Source organism: Dermacentor silvarum, chromosome 3, assembly GCF_013339745.2.
Source record: "Dermacentor silvarum isolate Dsil-2018 chromosome 3, BIME_Dsil_1.4, whole genome shotgun sequence".
NCBI lineage: Eukaryota > Metazoa > Arthropoda > Arachnida > Ixodida > Ixodidae > Dermacentor > Dermacentor silvarum.
Window position 1 is genome coordinate 226,095,335 of NC_051156.1, and position 20,638 is coordinate 226,115,972.

Sequence of the window (20,638 nt, forward strand, 5' to 3'; positions counted from 1 at the left end):
TCGCGAAAGGAGGAACGCCGCGCTCCTGCAACGCCAGAGAGCGGCTCGATCTTCGTTACGCTCGATTCTGAAGGACAAGGGAACAATGCCGCTCTGGTTAGCGATTTGGTAGCTGCCTTCGGAACGATTATATAATCGTCCTGTTCTTTGGCAGGCAGCAAGTCAGATGAGGAGCGGTGGCACAAATGGAGCGTGTCGCTTATTTGTTGTCGGTGTCATTGAATTTGTGGAGCGCCTATCGTCGGCTGGCGTGCAAACTACTGCCCGTCTAAGCTCTGGTGCGCGCGCTCGGAACGTACAGCTGGCCTGGCTTCGCTGAAGGAAGATAAACCTTGGCCGTTTGCTGTTCTCGGTGCCTTTGTTGAGGGCCCCCTCCCAGTCCAGGGACCCACATTTCCAGAGACATTAGCTACGTACGTATAGATAATCCTTTGACACCTGAGCACTTATAAGTTGGGAAAGCATTAATGTCCTATCGAACGCCGCTGAGCGGAGTTTTTCGCTGCGAGTAATGTGTCATGGCGGTACGTGCTACCCGAGCCAGCAAGCAGCAGCCTGCAGTGCCACCGACGTCCGCGCGACGACTCTCCCCTCACGCAACAACTGGCAGCGTTACTACTGCGGCAGCAGGTGTCTCCTTTCGCCCGCGCTCCTCCGTCGAGGCGCCCTCGTGACGTTGCGTCGCAGCCGATCGCAATGCCAGTGTAGGTGCCGTTTCGCTGCTACAGATGACAGACGCGGGTTTCTTCGCTCAATGAGCCATTTGACGCTTTCGCATCAATTACAGCTCACGAGGTAGCGGGATCGAATCCCGGCCACGGCGGCCGCATTTCGATGGGGGCGAAATGCAAAAACACCCGTGTACTTAGATTTAAGTACACGTTAAAGAACCCCAGGTGGTCCAAATTTCCAGAGTCCCCCGACGTGCCTTATAATCAGATCGTGGTTTTGGCACGTAAAACCCCATAATTTTTTTAATAACAGCTCATGCAATCTAAGCTGACGTACCTACGCGGTGCTGGCTTGAGTGCACTCGCCACGCGCGACCATTTTGTGACCGGGATATTGCCGCCACTTTGTATGTTGCGCACTTGACTGATCAGCAACACACGGAGAGCTTGCGGACTGCACCTTCGTGGTCTTTAGTTAACAGCAACAAGGATCACAACTCGGTGCCGGGCAACTACGAGTATTTCAGGTGATGATATTCAGGCACTTGACGTGCTGCAATATTCTGAGTCGTGAATAGAGCGCATTTTAATTCGTAATTTATGTTGCCATACTAATCAATCGCCGCTGAAAGCCTACAGAGCATCCCAAATGCATATTAGTTTATTAAAACGCACATCCAACGCTGAGTTTGCCCGTAACTTGCATAAGTATAGTTAAGTCCCTGCACTTTGTGCTTTTTGATTAGGTAGTTTTCCGCTAGGGGTGTTGAAAATTGCGAAATGTTTCGAGCATTGAGAGCTCTGCGCACAAGCTGTCACCCTTAGCGATTCTAGATCGCTGCAGTCAGTGGCACAGTGTGTGCGTAATAAGCCTTTTCTCCCATGTTTCGGTGTCCCAGCTGAAACTGTGAAATGATCAAACAAAGCCAGTCTGTACGGGGTCTTTTGAACTCGTGCGTCAACCTCAGCGAACGTGATCCACGCAGGCGGGCTGCTGCCTTGAGCAGCGCTTTCGGCATAGCGTGACTGCATCGCGGCACGGACGATTAGCTTTGAAAGCTATCTGATCCAAAATGGGTGCCCCCAGCGAGCGATCTTTGAACGCGGCTGAAAGCCTTTTGTAAACAACCCAGCCCCGAACTCGACTTTGAGCAACGAAAAACTGTGCGCTCACACAACGACGCGAACCTAATTTATCGGGAACTCTTGGTACTAGTGCGCTTTATTTTCTTACCTAAATGGCGGGCTGCCACGACCTTAATGCTCCGAAAGATCAGCATCTATGAATGAATGCTATCGAAGCTCGGCGCCCTTCCGATGGCCTTCTTTCGCCATGCGTCCATAATAGATGGCTGCCAAGCACTCGGCAGTATGAGACCTCACCTTCGACCGATGCGATGACACAAAGTGCTTTAATGTTGCAAGCAGCTGTTTGCACAATAAAATATACGAAAGACTCGCGTGATACGGCTCGCGTGAACCTTACTTGTATGGAAGGCAGCCTTCTACACGCTTTAAATTTATATAACTGCCTATACGGTTGCGTTCAGCGATGTCAAGCAGTCGACGGCGCGAGCTTAGTGGCGTTTGTGTTGGACTTGTAATCTAGTATCGGAAAGTAGCCTGGAAGTACTCGTACCATCAAATCAAATAAAAAAGGGCGCTGACAGATGGAGTAGCGCACTGTGGTATAAAGGTTATAAACAGGGATAAGGGGCCTCAGAAAGGCTGGCCAGCCTTTCTGAGGCCCCTTATCCCTGTTCGTATCACCAAATCTAATTTCAATTTATGTAGTTCGTCTGACCTTCGACGCGACAGCCATTGGCCTAACTGAAACAATTCACTTTTGCACTCTCGTTCAGCCTGTCTGCTGCCTTTCGGCGTTATTGCACTGGTCGCTAATGATTTCTTGGTTGGATTCTGTTAGCTTTCCATTTAACGCTGATACCAATTATACACAGGTACCTTCTCACCGTCGGCCATCACAAAATTCCGCCGAGCTATCCGGTTTGAACTTGAGTTCCAAGCCAATGGCTGTAATCGCAAATTTTTTCTTTGCATTCTTGCTCATTCACCGGCGTTCGCACACTTGTCCGTCATGAAAGCGATCGGCACGACAGATTATTGTAGCAGCAGCGCCCAATTGCGGACATCATTGAAGAGAAATTCTGTGATTGCGAAACCTGACCGTTCTAACCACTACACGATGTCAGTTGCGATGCAGTGACGTAGTAGGACCATGTTTCAACGCCACTTAAATGCATACAAGTCCTGGAGTGATATTCGCTACACGCCGGTTTGAAGAAACGCGCCATTTTGCATATGGGTTTCTGGAGCAATTGTCCGGCGTCGTAGTCACTTAAACGATGTGCGCGACAAAGCAGGTGCAGATTTATTTACGTATGCAGTCAGATTAATTGAATCGAAAAGCACGTGTCAGGGAATGTCGGTGAATGAGCAGTCTCTACGAAACGTAAGTCTCAGCTTTATTAGAAACGATATAACCGCGTCGTCAAGTGCTTTTGTAAACGCATTGATCTCAGAGGAAATCGGAAATCGTCATTGCACCTCGTTATCTTTCAAAGGCCAGTCCCGCAGTGTGTTCGTTTCTTTGTTCGCATCCTATAAACACAAGAAATCTCCGAAATTGCGCAGCTCCCGCGTGTGTGCTTCACCTCATACATAGTGTTCGTGAGGCGAAGCATCTTGTAAAAGAGCAGGGAGAATGACAAAGGGCGCAAAGATAAATGTTTGATGTTTGGAAACAATAACTACATTCAACAAGCAGTGCATATTACAGCAAACTTCACTGCATACGCGGCTGCGTTGCAGTTTGGCTTCTGCTTAACGCTTTTCATATGTGCATAAAGTACACCCGGCGACAATAGTTTACGAACCACGAGATCTCAGAAAACGTTCGATTCCCGATCAGCCTGTAGCAGTAGCCAGTAAAACTGTACACAATATTTTATTCGAGGCCCGAAATACAAATACCAGGCGGCGTTGTGAGGCTGCGCAGATATTCAGCTTTTTCTCAGATTTCATGGTCCGTAATATTTTGTCGCCGGGTGTACATGCTGCAAAGGAGGAAAAAATTATAGAAATTCTAATAGCCTTCTAATGCGTAGCATTCTTTGTCTCGGCTCGTACTTTTCCTTGCCTGTGTTTAGCCTTTTTTGTGCTTTTCTTTCCCTGTTCACGCTTTTTGCGTTACCCGATCTTGCTACCGAAATTGTTGGGGCACTCGCCAAAGAATGCTACGCGTTAAAAAAAAGTATGCAGAAACTCCACTGCACTCTAAAAACAGTTGCACCCTTTGGGGTGTATTTTTGCCACACAGCAATAATCGTCATCTGTCTTGCTTGCGTTTCCTATCTTGAAAACTCTGCACTTGCTACTTTCCTGTCGAGAACGCTGTGTCACGCTGATAACGCTCTCGTCGTTCGTGACCGAGAAGTGCCGGGCGCGCAGCGTTAAAGAAAGGAAAGCCACGCAAGTCAGATGACGATTATTGTTCTGTGGCAAAAATACGCCCCAAAGGGGGCAACTGTTTTTAGAGTGTGGAGTTGTCTAAGTATGCGTAAGTTCAAGTTGGCCCACCCCATGTATTTTCTATGCAGCCCTATGGATCCCTATGGGTATGCATAAATATGATCATTTTGTTATTCTCTACCCGCCGTGGTTGCTCAGTGGCTATGGTGTTGGGCTGCTGAGCACGAGGTCGCGGGATCGAATCCCGGCCACGGCGGCCGCATTTCGATGGGGGCGAAATGCGAAAACACCCGTGTACTTAGATTTAGGTGCACGTTAAAAGAACCCCAGGCGGTCTAAATTTCCGGAGTCCCCCACTACGGCGTGCCTCATAATCAGAACTGGTTTTGGCACGTAAAACCCCATAATTTAATTTTTTTTAATTTTGTTATTCTCTGATCAGACTTTTTTCAATTATTTCTTATAAAGCTACCAATCATCTACATTTAGACGATAACGATTAAATGTCTTAAATTCGCCAATTACGCATTTTTGTGCGAATACACACTTTTCGCGTGAAATTTTTCTGTGGGTACGAACCAAAGAATGATTAAAAATTCTCACGTGACAAGCTTCACTCCGTTATACGACGTCTCATCGCAGAAATGATATTGTGCGATAGTCAGTAATCAATTAAATATAATTTAAATGACTACTTAGGCATTTTTAAGACAAGTCTCAATTGCGGAAATAAAGCATGTATACTAAGAGTTCGCATCCAATTACGAATACAGCTAGAAAAAGTTGTCGCAGTTTCACCTGAAAGGCGAAGCATCAATTGCGATAGCAAATTTGAAGAGCTATACGGAGTAATGATAGCAGCTTTATCAGCTGTATAAACTTGGACATGCAGCAGCACCGGCAACACGCAGAACTGTTTTCGACGCCGCCGGCGTTTTGCCCGCGTTCGCTCAAAATGCGTGCGGCGTTGGTGACTGTTGCCGGAGCCTCTGATATAAATAGGCACTTGGTGCCGCAGCTAAACGTCGCCTCAATCCCCCCCCGGCCTTTCACGCGTCGGAAGAAGGCGCGTTTGCTCTACATACAGGTGATTGTAAAGGAGGAAAGAGACGCCTACTTCTGCAGCCCTTAAGGGAGCACGGCGCAGAACGCGCGTTTGTTCTCCGCCGTGCGTTCACTCCCCGTGAAAGCGCGCGTCCCTAGCGCTCTTTCACTCGCACATACAGCGTTCGGCGGCGCGCGGCGACGATTTCATCTCCATTGACGTCATACGGAACCTCACGGCGACGCCGACGGCAGAAATCTGCTTTTGAGTGTCCATATAATTGCTATCGCAATAAAAAGATTGAAACTACAGCTAGGAAAATTGTACCCAAAGGCTTTGGCGTTCGACTGATCGCTTTCCCAAAGCCTTCCTTAATCGCTGCGTTACGCAGTGGACCATCGGATTTCGGTGACGGGGGTTCGCAAACTCTCAGGATTCCTGCTTACTTAATGTACATACATACCTTGAGCACTGACCGGCTACAATTCTGAATTTGCAGCATTTGCGGTCGAATTAGTTTGGCTGCCAATCTCGAAGCACTCTAGTAGGCGCGCGTTTAGTATTTAATGTACGTGCAAATATGTCGGTTTGTGTGCTAAAGCGTCCTTTTTATAGCTTTTAATGTTCACTGCATATTCCTATTTTCCCATAAGGGAATCACAGTAGCCAGAAGCACGCTGTTCGCAATATTTCCCCCTGCACTACAGTTTACTCTAACTGACGCAAGAACAAATGCGTACCAAATGTATTTTTTCGGTGAGCATTATAACCGTACGTGTTCTACGCCGTACATATATCCTGAAATAAACTTCAGGTTTTGTTAGTCTATCAAGCGACGCGGAAGCATTGTTTCGTTAACGTGTGCTATTTGTTACCTTCATGAACCACTTCCTACATATAATAGGGCGTCCTATGGTGAATAGCCTGGTTCTGTATGGGTTCAACAGACCAGGGGTGACATTTTGTTTCTCCAGGAGGCAACACTGTAGGTGATATGACTATGAATTAACGCGAAGTATAAGGATACTAATGTGTCTGCTGCAACAAAATGCTCGTGATTTAATACCGAGCATCAACTATGTCGTCTATGATGCGAGGATGTCCGTTGAGTGCAATGTCAAGTCAATGGCATTAAGATGGTGGTGGTCGGAAAAAAGTCGCACCTTCGCCCGAAAAGCGAAGCATCGATTGTGATAGCAAATTCGTAGACAGCTATATTAAGTAAGGATAGTAGTTTTATCGGCCGTATAACCTTGTAAACATTCGCTTACTAACTAAATTAACAAGCATGGTGTCACGCTCACACAAACATGAACACATCTCACTCGATGACCGCAGAAACTCGCTGTCAAATACGCCGGCGTGAGCAAGCGCTGCAGCAGCAAGCGAGCGAATTGACCTTCGTGCTGCCTCTCGCTTCAACGAGAACTAAGTGGCGAGAACACAGCGCACACGAAGCTCTCTGTCCCCCATCGCAGATCGCTTTCAAGATAGGTCCGCGCGGTCTCGCCATACGCAGCAACTGCCGAAGTAGAGCCCTCATCCCCCTCCTTCCCCTCGGTGCCTTGCACGCGGCGGAAGACGGCGCGCTTCCTCCCCACTTTCCTCCTTTGCACGCGCGAGATTGAGCCGCCGTCGTCGGCTCACCCTCGCACGCTTTAACTCGTACATACAGCATACCGCGCGCGACTACGATGTTGTCGCCCTTGAACTTTATACAGAACGTCACGGCGACGGCAGAAATGCACCTGATAATGTCCATATAATCGCTATCGCAATAAAACTTTGGCTGTCTGTCATTCGCCCCACAGTCCCTCAGTGTCTAAAGCATTAACAATTTGCTTCCTAAGAGCGTCGGTCACTCCAGAGTATGGTGCGCGTTGAATCCCCGCATATAATCCGCAGAGAAGGGCAGCGGCCCTTCCGACGAGAGCTCGCACACGTACGCGACGCTGAGGCTTCGGTTTCCCAACTGCACATGTACAGTAGGAATTCTTGCAGGATTTTTTTTTAAATGTTCGCTTTCAGTTTATCCCATTTTTTATGTATGCCCATAAGTCTATGTGAATATTTGCTTTCTTTTTGAGAGAATAAGCTCTTGTGGAACGATTTCCTCGCTGCTCCTGTTCGTTTCGTGCGAGCTGTATAATTCGTGTGACATTTGTGCACGTGGGCTTTAAGCTACAAGCAAGCTGTTTCATGTTTTCTGCATGGCATATTTGCTGAGCCATTTCAAAGTATGACCTTAACCAAAAGTTTGGTTGTCTCGCAGCGGTGATTTCTTTAAAACCCTAATTTACTGCTAGCAGCTCGTACTAGCAGGTCAGGATGGCGCAATCGTGTTGCTTTTATCTCCATCTTGTTGCGCCACATAGTTGGCATTGCGTATAACTGAATGCATCCGCCGTACCCGCCGCGGTGGCTTATCGGCTATGGTGTTGAGCTGCTAAGCGCGAGGTCGCAAGATCAAATCCCAGCCGCGGCGGCCCCATTTTCATGGGGGCGAAATGCAAAAACGCCCGTGTCCCATGCATTGGGGGCACGTTAAAGATCCTCTGGTGGTCAACATAATCAGATCGTGGTTCTGGCACGTGGAACCCCCAGTGCGACTGAATGCTTGTCATTGATCTGTGCTCGCAGGTGGACCCCGACATTACCTTTGACGATGCGGGTGACCCTGTGGACCACGAGGCGGCCGCGAGGTTGCGGCGGCGTTCCGCCGCGCAGGACTCCAGCCTATCGGGGTTCGCAAGTTCCATTCTGCGGCGAGTGCGGAGGGCCTGGTTTTTTGGAAGCAGTGACAAAGAACCCAGCAGCGTACCTCCCACCGAGGCGCCGGAAGTGACCTCCACAACCTCGCCGGCTCAGTACACGACTCGGCGCTACTCTCGGAACTCGGACGACGACGGTTTTGAGGCCTCGGGCGACGGCATCGGGGACGACGAAGATCTTGACGACGTTTCGTCGACCACACACAGTGGCGCCGGTTACCCCACGTTCGACGGTGACAGGAAGTTCGTGGGCAGCCCGCACGTTCCCGACGGCTCCGGTAGGCCCACCAAGACGACGCACGATCAACTGCCCCGTGAGTATACACATTTTCCAAGCGGCACTTCTACTCTGCCAACAACCGCGCTCGTCGCTCGCCCGCACCGTCTCTTATCTCCACACGGCTCTGACCTTTATGCGCCGTGCATTCGCCGCTCAGTTTCCGTTGAAGAGATAGACCGCACGTACCTTCGCCCGTTGCTGCAGCGTTTTGACAGTCGTTGTCTGCAGTCATTCAGTGTGATCTATTCATGTTTGTTTGTGCGCGCTCACACCACGCTTGTTCATTCAGTTAGTAATAGTCGGGCCACATTTTCCAACGCACGCTACACATGCAATGCTGCCCGGATCGGCAGTGCAGCGCTACAGGTGTGTCCCTTCGCACGTGCTGCCCACGGGAATCGCTTCTCATCAACACCACCGTTTCACACGCGCCTTCTCGTGGTCATCGAGTCTCTCTTCATGTCGGTCTACTTACGCCGCAGCACACCTGCTTACTTAATCAGCTCATGTTTACTACAATTAATATTGCTACCAAAGCCGCTCACCTTACTTCGTATGACATTGCTGTGTTGCTATCGCATTCATTGCTTCGCCCTTAGGGCGAAACTGTGACATTTTTTGTTCAAATCTTCAGCTGTTTTCGCCACGTACACCAGTGTAATACATAAGACACGTTCATCACCGCGTAATCTACTCTCTACGTTTGTTTTTAATGCCTATGCCCGCGGCGAGTAATCCTTTAAATAAAGACTGTTAATGTCTTCATCACTATTGAATATCGTTGTATCATCGGCATAGAGGGTGCAGTCAGAATAATTAAGTGATGATGGCAAATCATTAATGTAGGTAAGGAATAATAGAGGATCCACAATTAATCCTTGTAGAACGCCCTTGCTAGTTATTGGAGAGGATAACACTTGCATAGCTAACAACCTGGGTTCTGTTGGTAAGGTTGCTTTGCAAAAGGGCTAAAGCAGGCCCACAAATTTCCAAGCAATCAAGTTTAGCATACAAAATGGAGTGATTAATTACGTCAAAAGCTTTAGTTAAATCAATATATACCGCCCCTGTTCATATTCCATTATCGATAAGCTGTTTTATGCTGTCAGTCAGTTTTATCAGTGCTAATTCGGTTAAGTTAGCCCGAGAACCAAACTACTTAGGTGTCAAAAACTTAAACTTTGTTAGTTCGTTAGGCGATTAACAATGGGCTTCTCGATTACATGACTAAAAGAATTGGAGGATGGTCATAGGGCGATGATTAGCAAAAACATTTCTATCTCCCTTTTAAATACAGGTGTTACTTTTCCTTGTTTCAGACTCGTTGGAAAAATGCCGGTACAAAGTACAGTGTTATTATCAAAGTACAAAAGATAACTCACGAGTAACAAGTTTGATTTTAGTGAATAAATTGAATCTAGGCCACAGACTGTGGTCTTCAGACCTACTGTTATACGAAGAACTTCATCTGGTGAAGTGGGTTTTCAGAAAATAGTGGCAAGCCAGATAACTTAGGCAGGTTAGGGACAACGGATGCAGAGCTCTTGAAAAATGATTCATTAAATTAATTGGCGACAGCTATAGGATTAGTGCTGGTGTCGTCCGTAAATTATGTCACAAGCGTGTCGTGTTAAGATTTAAAAATTCGTTAATTACGTTCCAGTTCTTTCAGCAGTCATTTTTATTTTCGAGCACTTTTTTTATAGTATGTAGGTGCCTTTAGCTCGTTTAAGTAAGACGGTGAGAGTTTGTGAATAAAATTTAAAACGGGCCCTTATGGCGAGGGTAAATGGCTGGAGTTTTACTTTTTTTTTTTTTTTTTTTGTAGAGTAATTCACGGGGGTTTCTAGAGGTGGAGTACCAACACGATATGGAGGATACAGACGCACAAGAGTTTAACATCTGATGGTTTCTCAGTCAAAGTATTGAATGCTTTGCTAGCACAAGATTCTTCAGATAATAGCCCCCAGTCAGAGCGGGATACCATATCCAAATTTCGCAGAATTGAAGGAACACGTATTGCCAATTTTATTTTTACATTTAGTTTGAGTATTTCAGACAAATCGGATAATGGGGAGGTATGTCAGATTGAAGTTGACCACACCAGCTTTTTGATTAGACATGGCGTTACTAAGTACAGTCGGCGCCACTCTTGTGTAGAGCGCGGGAGCGGCGGCCTCCGGAGTGCCACGTAGGCAGCCAGCGACGTCTAACGCTAGCTGCTGGTTCGGACGTCTAGCAGTAGCTGCTGGGCACGTTTAGGCCCAGCAACTACCGTTAGACGTCGCTGGCCGGCTCAAGGGCATCCGGAAGCCGCCGCTCCCGTGCTCTATATACTGTTATGATCGGCTTGGAACTCTGCATCTCAGTTGTGGGAAACCAAACCCGCGCACGTTCCCGTGTCGGGGCAATTATCTTCATCCCCAAGAGGCGGCTATGATCTTCCTAGAAACTGTACCTCTCAAATGTGGGAAACAAGCCCGAGCGCCTTTCCCGTGACGAGATAATCCCCTTCATCCCCGAGTAAGCGTCACACCTCTACGACCTGAGCAGACGAAAAGGGCGAGCTACCAAAAGAGAGGACCCGAGATGGAGGAGGTCGTCAACTTGACCACCCGACAGAGGACTGACGATGCCCGCCTTCATCGCCGTCTCCTGATTCCTGCGGTGACGACCCACCTCACCCGGTCGAGATTATATCAATACACAAGTCACGCCGACTGTACATGGTCAATAAGCGTGTTCCAACCGGAAGGAGCACATCGTGTCGGAGAATCCAGTAGATTCCGAACCATGTTCAATGAAGCACTTCGAGTACTGGACACAAGAACTATCGTTATTATTTGTAATCTTAATGTCGCCTGTAATGATTACAATATAATTTTTGGTAATGAACGAGTTTAGTATACTTTCAAAGGCTCTGAACTTGAGCTTGTTTGTATGGCTTCATTACGGGGAAACAGCACAAAAAAAAACGAGACAAGACGGACAGTACAAGCGCTGACTACCAACACAGCGTTTATTTTTGCGAACAAAAATATACCCATTTCCCGAGATTTCCCATCGATTTCCCGTTCGGGAAATCTGAGGTGTTTGTCATGCATTCCATAGGGCCTTCACGTGTTAGTTAATCTCTTTGTCGCTTAAAGCAATTGACGGTGAACTGTCTCCGCAGCTGAGCAATTCACTTTTCAAGGTAGGGTAGGACGCATGCGCGTGTTTCACAACTCCTCCCCCCCCCCCCTCCCCTCCCAAAGCAACTGCCACTGATTTTCTGTCTTCAGAGCCAATACTTGAGCAAACAGCCGCTTGTTCTCATAAGTCAGGTGATCGTTCACGAATATGGTTCATTATGCCAATGGACAGACGCGCCTTCCTAGCCTTAGCAGCAAATTCGGCCTTCTTTTGTCAAAAACAAAAACGCTAAATAATGTTCAGGCCACCTTTACTAGGGACCCTGTGCACGTCAATCTACAGGACTCGCAGGACAACCAATGTTTTTGCGATTTGTTTCAGAATTTCTTCACAGCTTTCGCCCTTTGTTTCCGGTGCACCTTTGATTTCCGCATTGTCATGCATGAGTATTGCTGCAATTCGGCAACCTGTTTTGTTAGCTGCTCGTTCGATCGCGTGGGCCCCTTATTTTCTTTTACTAGACCTTCCTGCTTAGTTTTCATTGTTTCAAACATTTCGTTAAATAGGGCGACGCTGTTACGCAACTCCCCAACTTCCTTTCGCAATGCTTCCAAGTCTCTAGATAGCTCAGCACAAGTTGGCATTTTGATTTTACAGCAGTGGGTGCGGCGAGAATATATGAAAAGAAATTCTTATGCAGTGACGCAAATGCGACCCGCCTGCGTATAAGTAATGGGAAACAATCGGCGAATGTTGCGTGGCCGCCACCTCAGCTGCCAAGTGAAGGATCCCGCGGTGATCCCAGCTTGTGTAGCTTCCAGATGCTGATGGTTCCTAGAAAGATGGACAGGTGGCGTTCGTCGCAGGTGGCAAGTGGTGCTCTGATGACACACAGTCCCGTGCTGTCGTGGTGCTAGGCACACACGATTTAAATGTCACTTGGTACACTGCCACCTCTGGTTCGCGGTAATAGTGGGCCGGATCCATAGGAACCTGCGTAGGTAATGGGAAACAATCAGCGGAATGTTGCGTTGCCGCCACCTCGGCTGCCACGTGAGGTGAGCTTTTCTACTACCGTGTGTCAGAGCGCAAAAGCAGGGGACTGTATGTCTGTCATTTAGGAAGCTAAGAAAAAAGAGCGCGAGTGATGTTTCTTCGCGGCTTAAGCCCCAGCGCTTACACCATCTGCGGGCGAAAACTTGGAACGCCTGTGCCGAAGGCAGCACAAGTGTCGCTGGGCTAGATAAGTCGGGATCAAATAACAATCTCTTCTACTCGCGAGGTGGCACGGTATGGCTGGAAAAGGCGGGACCGTCGAAAAACGAGGCATTCCCGTTTTTGTGTGGGCGCGTACGCACGCGACAGGCGGTGAAAGGTGATGTCTCATTTTATCACCCACCATGCGATGCTACGCGCGCACCGGAGAACGTGGCATGCCCCCATTCCAGTAAAGCCACTCTGCTCCAATGGCTCTCTCTTTCTCGTTCCTTCCCCGCGTGGGTGGATCATGCGCTTCGTGACGCGTCAGGCGGAAAACGTTCCCCGCACCGTCCGCGTAAACGACTTGGTCGGCTCTTTTCCCTTTCACGCTATTTGCCCCTTGCAGAAGAATCGATAGAATAAATTTGCTGCTCCCGCCTGCTCTCGTCCATCCCTGAGCGCTATTTTTCAATAACGTTTTCTTCCGATTGACAAAAGACACGGCGTAGGAGGAGGTTGTTTATTCTCCTGAGACGCGCTTTTTCCTGGACGAAAAAGAGGATTGGGAGTTCTGTGGCGGTGCGTGCTTTCATCGCGCTTCATACGTACGTTGGTTCTTTTCCCGAAGGTGTTCTAGGTGCTCTTTTATTTCCTCCTTGCTTCATTTGTTGACTCGCGCCATGGCACCACTATGGCTGGCGCTCTCACCGAGTAGACGGGTCTAGTGGCGGGACGGAAGTCCGGTATGCGTCCACTGGCACATTTTCTTCCTCCGCCACGGATACGTTTCGACGGCGTTTCTTATCGGTCGCTTGGCAATACGAATTGCAAATTGCTCTCGCTCTCTTCGACGATACTGTGATCTTTGTGAGGACGGAGCGAACCTGTATGTTTGCAGGGCAAGAGACGCGCAAGGCCCGAATAGCAGCATATAAAGCAAGCTCATAGTTCTTTTCTGAAGAAACTGGCTACGTCTATTGAGGATACTGCTCTTCTGCTAATCATCGTCTGTATGTCCTCTGCTAGACGAAGGCTTCTCCCTGCGATCTCCAATTACCCTTGCCTGGAGCCAGCTGACCCCACTTTATGCGCACAAGTTTCCCAACTTCATCATCCCACCTAATTTTCTGCCGTTCTCAACAACGCTTCTCTTCTCTCGGCGCCCATTTTGTAACTCTAGTAGACCACAGGGTATTTTTCTTTATTTTTACGGACGCAAAAAATGTTCCGAAACGAGTTGGAATCTGCCCTAAACATGACACCGTCTGCCCAGCTCCACTTTTTACCTCTTGATGTCGGATATATGGCCACCCCTGTTTGAGCTCTAAACCACACCGCTTTCTTCATGTCTCTTAAAGTGAAGCTGAAGAGGTTTTAGAATTGCGGGGGTTTGGAAGGCTCACACAGTATTATGTACGTATAGCAGCGCTGTAATCGCCGTTTAAATTTTCCTTGAAGCTCCGCCCTCCTCGCGCGCCGAGCGTAGCGGCGAAATTCCGTACGCGAGGAGGACGTCAATACAGGGGTCACGTGAGGGCTCTATTCTAATCGCGCACCTCGCCGATACCTATGATGACGTCACGCTCGTTTTCGCCATCAGAGCCCGTGAACCGACCTGTGGCGTCTCCCGCAAACGCTGCGGCTGGATTTTGCTAAATTAAAGCGACTAGCGGGGACTTCTGCCCTGTTAAACTGATTTTCGTATTCAGGGGGTGAAAAACTATGATAATTCGTTGAAGGCTCACTTTAAGTGCTTCAGTTGGCCTTTAATGTTACGCCTATCATTTTTCGTTCCATCGCTTGTTGCGTGGGCCTTTACTCAATTGTTAACCTCCAAGTTTCTGCCCCATATGTCAGTGCCGGTACGATGCAATAATTGTACAAATTTCTTTTCGAGTACAGTGGAAACCTGCCGGCTATGATTTGGTAATTCCTACCGTAAGCGCTCCAACCCATTTTCCTCCTCATGATCGGGGTCAGCTGTGACCAACTGACCTAGATATATGTACGCTTTCACCGATTGCAGCTAGAGGCTGACTGCCAATCGTGAATCCTTGTTCTATGGCCATACTACGAACACTACCTTAATCCTCTTCATATGCATATTCACACCTACTCTTACACTTTGTCGGTTAAGGTTCTTAATCTAGGAGTGCAGATTTTGGGTCTAGTTAATTCGTTTGCAGTAATTGAGATCACAGCGCTGAATTAACACGGACAAGAAAGATGACAGGACTTGCGCTATCATTTGTTGCAAATCAAGTTCATCATTGCTGAATACGTATATATTTTCCTATGAGCATGTGTATATTTTCATGTGTTGAAGTTGGTTTATTGCGTTCTTGATTTAATACCTGTTTCTGCAACCCCGCCTTGCTCAATGCTCCCTCCGCGGGTCCGGTAAGGTACTGTGAATGAGTAAATGAGGGCAACTGCGATGCTCTCCCTTGATCCTCACTCCTAATTCTTCCCAATGGGACAACTTGTATACTTATTTAATCATACAGTGAATAATAGCATTGGAGGTTGTTTTCTTGCCTGACCTGTTTTTTATTGGTGGGATTTTCCTGTGACGGAATTAAGGTAGGTGTGGAATCTTTATAGATATTTCCTAAAGTATTTTGCGCAATACCTCCGTTACTGCTGTTATCTCTACTGAATCAAACGCATTTTCGTAATCTCTGAAAGCCATAAAAAACGGGATTGGTTATACTCAAGGAGGTTGAAAAAAACTTTTTCCACAAATTGATAACATGGACGTGATGCATTGGTCATTGTTGGAACTTCGTCTTTCATACGTCTAGCAGACGATCGTTCATCATCATCGTTTTACGCCTCACGAGCTCCGCTCGCTCGAGGGCATGTAGCCATTTTTTTTTTCATATTCGCTGTTCCATTGAAAGAAAAGTACGCGCTTCAGATGTGCCGTCTGTTTAATCATGACAGCGTGGTAGCCGGCGGACCTTGAGGTCCACTCAGTCATTACACCTTCCTGAAGCCAGCTTGTTCTCTGGATTTGGAGTCCTGCACTCATTTGATTGGAATCCTTGAACATTCTGTGCAGCATCGAATGCAAGATAATGGGCTAATAGTTTAATTCTTTATCGTCTCCCTTCCCGATGATTAGTGCGACCTTGGCATTCCAGCTCTCTGGTACAATTGAAGTCCCCATACATTGCGAATAAAGGATAGCAAGCTTTTCGAGTACTATATTCCCTCCATCTTTGATCAAGTGGACTGCTACTCCATTTTCTCTCGCCGCTTTCTAGCTGGACATGCCTCTCAAAGCCTTTCTAATTTCATCGCGAGTTACGCATCGAATTCGTTTCCTTCAATAAAACATTAGGTTAGTTGGTTCATTTTGTAAGCAGCGCGAAAAAAAATTCATGTACACAGGGTACCTAAAACAGGACTTTGCTCGTCAATGCTTCCAATCATGGTTACATGACTGGTCGAGGCACTGTACAATTATCTATAAAATATCTCTACTGTCTTTCCTGCTGACATTGTCTGGCTCGTTTTTCATTGCTTACCGTCAACCGCAAAAACTTACAAGACACGGTTTCTCCTGCAAATGTTAATTCCTGCACTGTTAAGGCATGGCGTTTATAATTTCATGAATCACCGTGTAGCTGCCGAAGATTACTATATGATTGAACATTTAGTTTCATTCCATTTAGTTTCTTTCCATTTAGAACCCTTCGCGAGAATTCAGCTTCTTGGCAGATCCTATGTTCCGCAAACTTTTGCGGTTGACTGTACATCTTTTCAATGCCAAGTTTCCATCTTACTGGTTTCATGCGGTCGCTATGTTTTACTGCTTTCTCAATATTTCCAAACTTAATGTTGAATCACTTAATTTCTTCTGGTTTATCAGTTTTGACAGTTCAACCAATTCTATATCTGACCTCTGGATTAGGACATTTTCATGCATTGTCGCTTCTCTATCAAGTTCTTTGTTACTTGGGAGAACTTGCTTATTCGTTGTCTTTTCTCCCACATCAAATGCGACCTCCGAAATTAAATTAGTTGAGGTGCCATTCATTATTCCTGTGATCTTCATTTTGTTTGAAAGCCTCATATTCTCGAGCCCTGGCATGAATTGATCAGTTTTTACCCTGACTGCTTGTAGGTTGGCCTGTTTCTTCTTGATTAATTTTTTTCTCTTCAAATTGAGTCTTGACCTCACTGACCTGTGATGGCTACCCTTTATCCTACCTAACACTTCTACATCCAACTCAGTGATTCGTTCGGCAGACTATCTAATCTGCTTCATTTCTTGTTTTCCTGTTAGTTTTTTCCAGGCCCTTTGGTTTTGCGCTCCCGAAAGGATCTATTTATTAGTAGCAGTCAATTCCTTTCCGCGAACTAAACCAAACATATATCCTCTACTATTCCTAAAGTCGATGCCATAATTGCCAATGTCCTGCTCACCAGCCTGTGTTTTGTCCATTTTCGCATTGAAGCCGTCTATGATTACAACTGATTCCTCAGAGCCCTGTTAAGTTAGCTTCACTCGAAAGGGTTCGCGTGTTGGACGTTGCCAGGTTGCTTACAGAGGAGGCCTCGGGATCCATAGATTTCTAGCACCTCTGCGACGTCACAAGTCTGACCGCTGTCTTGATAAGGTGCTCCGCAGGTCCTGGGACCTGAGGGACCAGGGGTTGATTGCAATATTCATGAGGGACGTAGTGGTCAAAACGCTGTACCAAGAGGTATTTTGGCTTCAGGTGCTGCTCTAAGTCTGAAAAATGTAAAGCCAAAAAATTGCAGTAGGGCACCAAGTTGGGCTTGTTAGTTGAAGTTCATATTGGAAAGATTTTAACTGACAACACCATGCGCACGTGTTGTCTTTTTCGCCCTCCTTTGTCCCTGTTTCTAGCGCAGCTAGTCTTGCCAAAATAATGTAGTGTCCTAGACAAGGATTCGAACTTGGGACCTTGAGTGTGGAAACCTGGTCTGCCTCTAATCCACGCCACCACTCCTTCTAATATCGGCGTGTAATGAATGATTACGCACTGCAAAGCGCTAGCCCGATTGGTACTCTCGTGCCATTTCACCGAGGGGCACATTCGTGCTTCAATGACGGAACTGGTCAGCTGCGTAACTGTTGCGACCGTGACCAATGCAGACTAACTGGACAGTGTCGTGACTTTAGCTATCCTTCCGGCAATAAGGCAGTAAATACAACGCCCTGGAATTCGTAATTTAGGGCTGTTCAGTCTCCTCGAAAATTGGCTGCCAAAACTCCAGCAGCCTAGCACGCGCTGCTGCACTGCACCAAATTCCTCGACGCCAGATCCTGTCTTCCTTCAGAAGAGCATCGCCGTCAAGACAGCACTGCCCTTCGCAGGAGGGACGGCGTGGACTCGCGATGAGCCTCACGCCAGCTTCGTGCAACGCATCTGGACGGAAGACAGGGGTGTGCTGCGCCTGATCGCCCTCGAGGCGCTTATTGCGCGTCTGGTGAATTAGTCATTGTGTACTACGCCTTCGTTCATTCTGTGTTGTTCAACCCCATTTTCTTCCGTACTCCAATTTTTCTTAGTTCTAATATGTGGCCCGTGAGATTTTATGGGACAAGTAAAGTTATGGCGCACCAGGCGCATCGTGTCATGTTCTGTCAATAAAAAAGTGTAAGGCAACATGAAAGTCGAACATTCTATATGAAATCGTACATGCCATGCAGCCTTTATATTTCTTCTCATCCGACATCGTACAACAATTCTTATATTATACAAACAATTCTTACATCCTCTGACATCATAACAAATAAAGGTTTTCATTTAAAGGTTAACAAATAATTTTTTTTCATTTTTGATATGCAAGAAGAAATATCAATGTTTTGTGTTTCTAATTCCCGAACGTTTCATTAAGTACTTTATTTTAATATGGTCAATTATTTCGGCTATATTACTTGGAAGATGACTCCATTCCGAAATGGCTAAGTTCAGACATGAAATGTGCAATAGTTTAGTACGTGCAAATGGTTGTTCGACCTTAAATTCGTGATCAATTGTGGGAATTTTCTTTTGGCGGGTGAGGTTTGCTTGAGAGAAGATATTTGGGTGATGAAAAAGGGAAGCTCGAACGTTAACCGAGATATCTTCAAGTCTGCAATCCTAGGTCATGTTTTATTCTGGTGATGCTTGAATGTTGTGAATAGTTACCTGTAATAAATCGCGCTGCCTTGTCCTGCAAATATTCTAATTTGGTAATACGATGCGCCTGGTGCGGGTTCCAAACCAATGAGGCATATATAAATATATGCAGTCCGCGCAGTTTTTTCAGACATCGAAACCGTTGAGTAATTCTGTGTCACGTGCGCCCCGCAGTACTTTGTAGTCGGGTGTGGCGCAGGGCTCTCTCCTCCCGACCTTCAGTGAATTCCCATCTCATCGTTCGACGCTTCCAATTGAGCCCCGGCCCTTGAGTGACGCAGCGGTTAAGGAAGCGCGTGCATCGCTCTCTCCCCTCCGCACTGTTGAAGCACGGCTGCGAGTGAATCCCAGCGGATGTCTCCGTCGCCTTCTTCCGGGGCGTCCTCCTTCAGTCCCGGCGGTTTACGAGCTATGAATTCCCGCAGCGCCCTCGGCTTTCGGTCTCTGTCCACGCTTCGGGTGCAGGGACGGTCCGTGCCCTCTCCCACGCTCAATCCTTTTCTCGCGTCTCTATCGTGTGATTCACTGTGTGCGTTTGTGCGGTCTTCTTTACCGTCCCTTCAATGCCAAGTGCAATGACCCCCTTTGGGTTCGAGACACGGGTCGCCCGTCCGTGTGCTTCGCCTCGTACAACGCCACCTCGCCTACATACGCCGGTATTGTGCGGGAAAGTTAGGGCTGCGCGCATCCTTACACTCTAAAAACAGTTGCCCCCTTTGGGGCTTATTTTTGCCACAGAACAATAATGTCATCTGACTTGCGTGGCTTTCCTTTCTTTAACGCTGTGCGCCCGGCACTTCTCGGTCACCAACGACAAGAGCGTCATCAGCGTGACACAACGTTCTCGACAGGAAAGTAGCAAGTGCAGAGTTTTCAAGATGGGAAACGCAAGCAAGACAGATGACGATTATTGTTGTGTGGCAAAAATGCACCCTAAAGGGTGCAGCTGTTCTTAGAGTGTAGCAAGGCGCGTTGCCCGGCTCATTGGCGTGCGCGTTATAAAACAACGCGACGGACGCAATAGGACCAGCGGATGTCCTCCTGTTGTCTGCATCAGTTTTTGTACACATATGATGATGATAAAAATGTATTTATTGCAGGATGGGGGCTCGAAGGCTATGTGGAATAGGAAGGGGACACATATAAAAAGATGTTAGCCGCCGCCGAGTCCTTAACGTTTCATGCAGGCTCCTGTGACATTACACTTATCATCATTTTTAAGCTATAATGGTACGAATATAGCAGTTCTACGTTTCGTATAACCAACGAAACGTAGAACGGTGCCAACGTTAGGGATATTTAAATCTCATTCCGCATTCTCGTACGACCACGGATGCTTGTCGTTCTAGTTCAAGGAACTGCAGGCCAAGGACACCAAAAGTGTCCAGTGTCATTAAAGCTTGTGATTTCGTTAATCTCCAAGTTTCCGGAAAATGGTTTCAACTGCATAAGTATGAGGCGGATCGGCTGCACCAGCAACCGTTGAGCGTAAAGGAGGCTGAGGGATGACGAGAGAAACCTTGTCACTGGCAGCTGTGTGTGGCACACCAATGATGATGCCTTCACGTCACAGCCACGATGTTACAGTTCAAATAGCATGGCGCGCTTCAGGACATACATTTTCAACTATAACGCTAAAAAGAAAAAAGACGAGACCGAGAAGCGCACAGGGCGCGACTTACTTATCGGTCTCGGCCTGCGTCTTTTAGTGCTATAGTTAGACATGTCTCTACCTTGGAATATGTGCCGACTAGCCCAACTTTCTTGTCGAAAAAGCGCAAGACTCACCGCAAGTCCTGAGTGCAACTTTAACATCGAAAAAGATGACTTCCCCAGCGTGCACAAGCCATTTTTCGCGCCGCATTGAAGTAGATTGAGTTAAT

At 47.3% G+C, this 20,638-nt stretch overlaps 1 protein-coding gene across 40 annotated transcripts in view; it reads left to right on the forward strand.

The window, feature by feature from the left end:
* LOC119446815 (basement membrane-specific heparan sulfate proteoglycan core protein) overlaps positions 1–20,638 on the forward strand; it is a 436,128-nt gene that overhangs the window by 162,706 nt on the left and 252,784 nt on the right. For all 40 annotated transcript variants that reach the window (XM_049664395.1, XM_049664396.1, XM_049664417.1 and 37 more), the window contains exon 2: positions 7,849–8,293. In XM_049664395.1, coding sequence (XP_049520352.1) covers positions 7,849–8,293 — 445 coding nt within the window. The remainder of the gene's footprint in view (positions 1–7,848; positions 8,294–20,638) is intronic.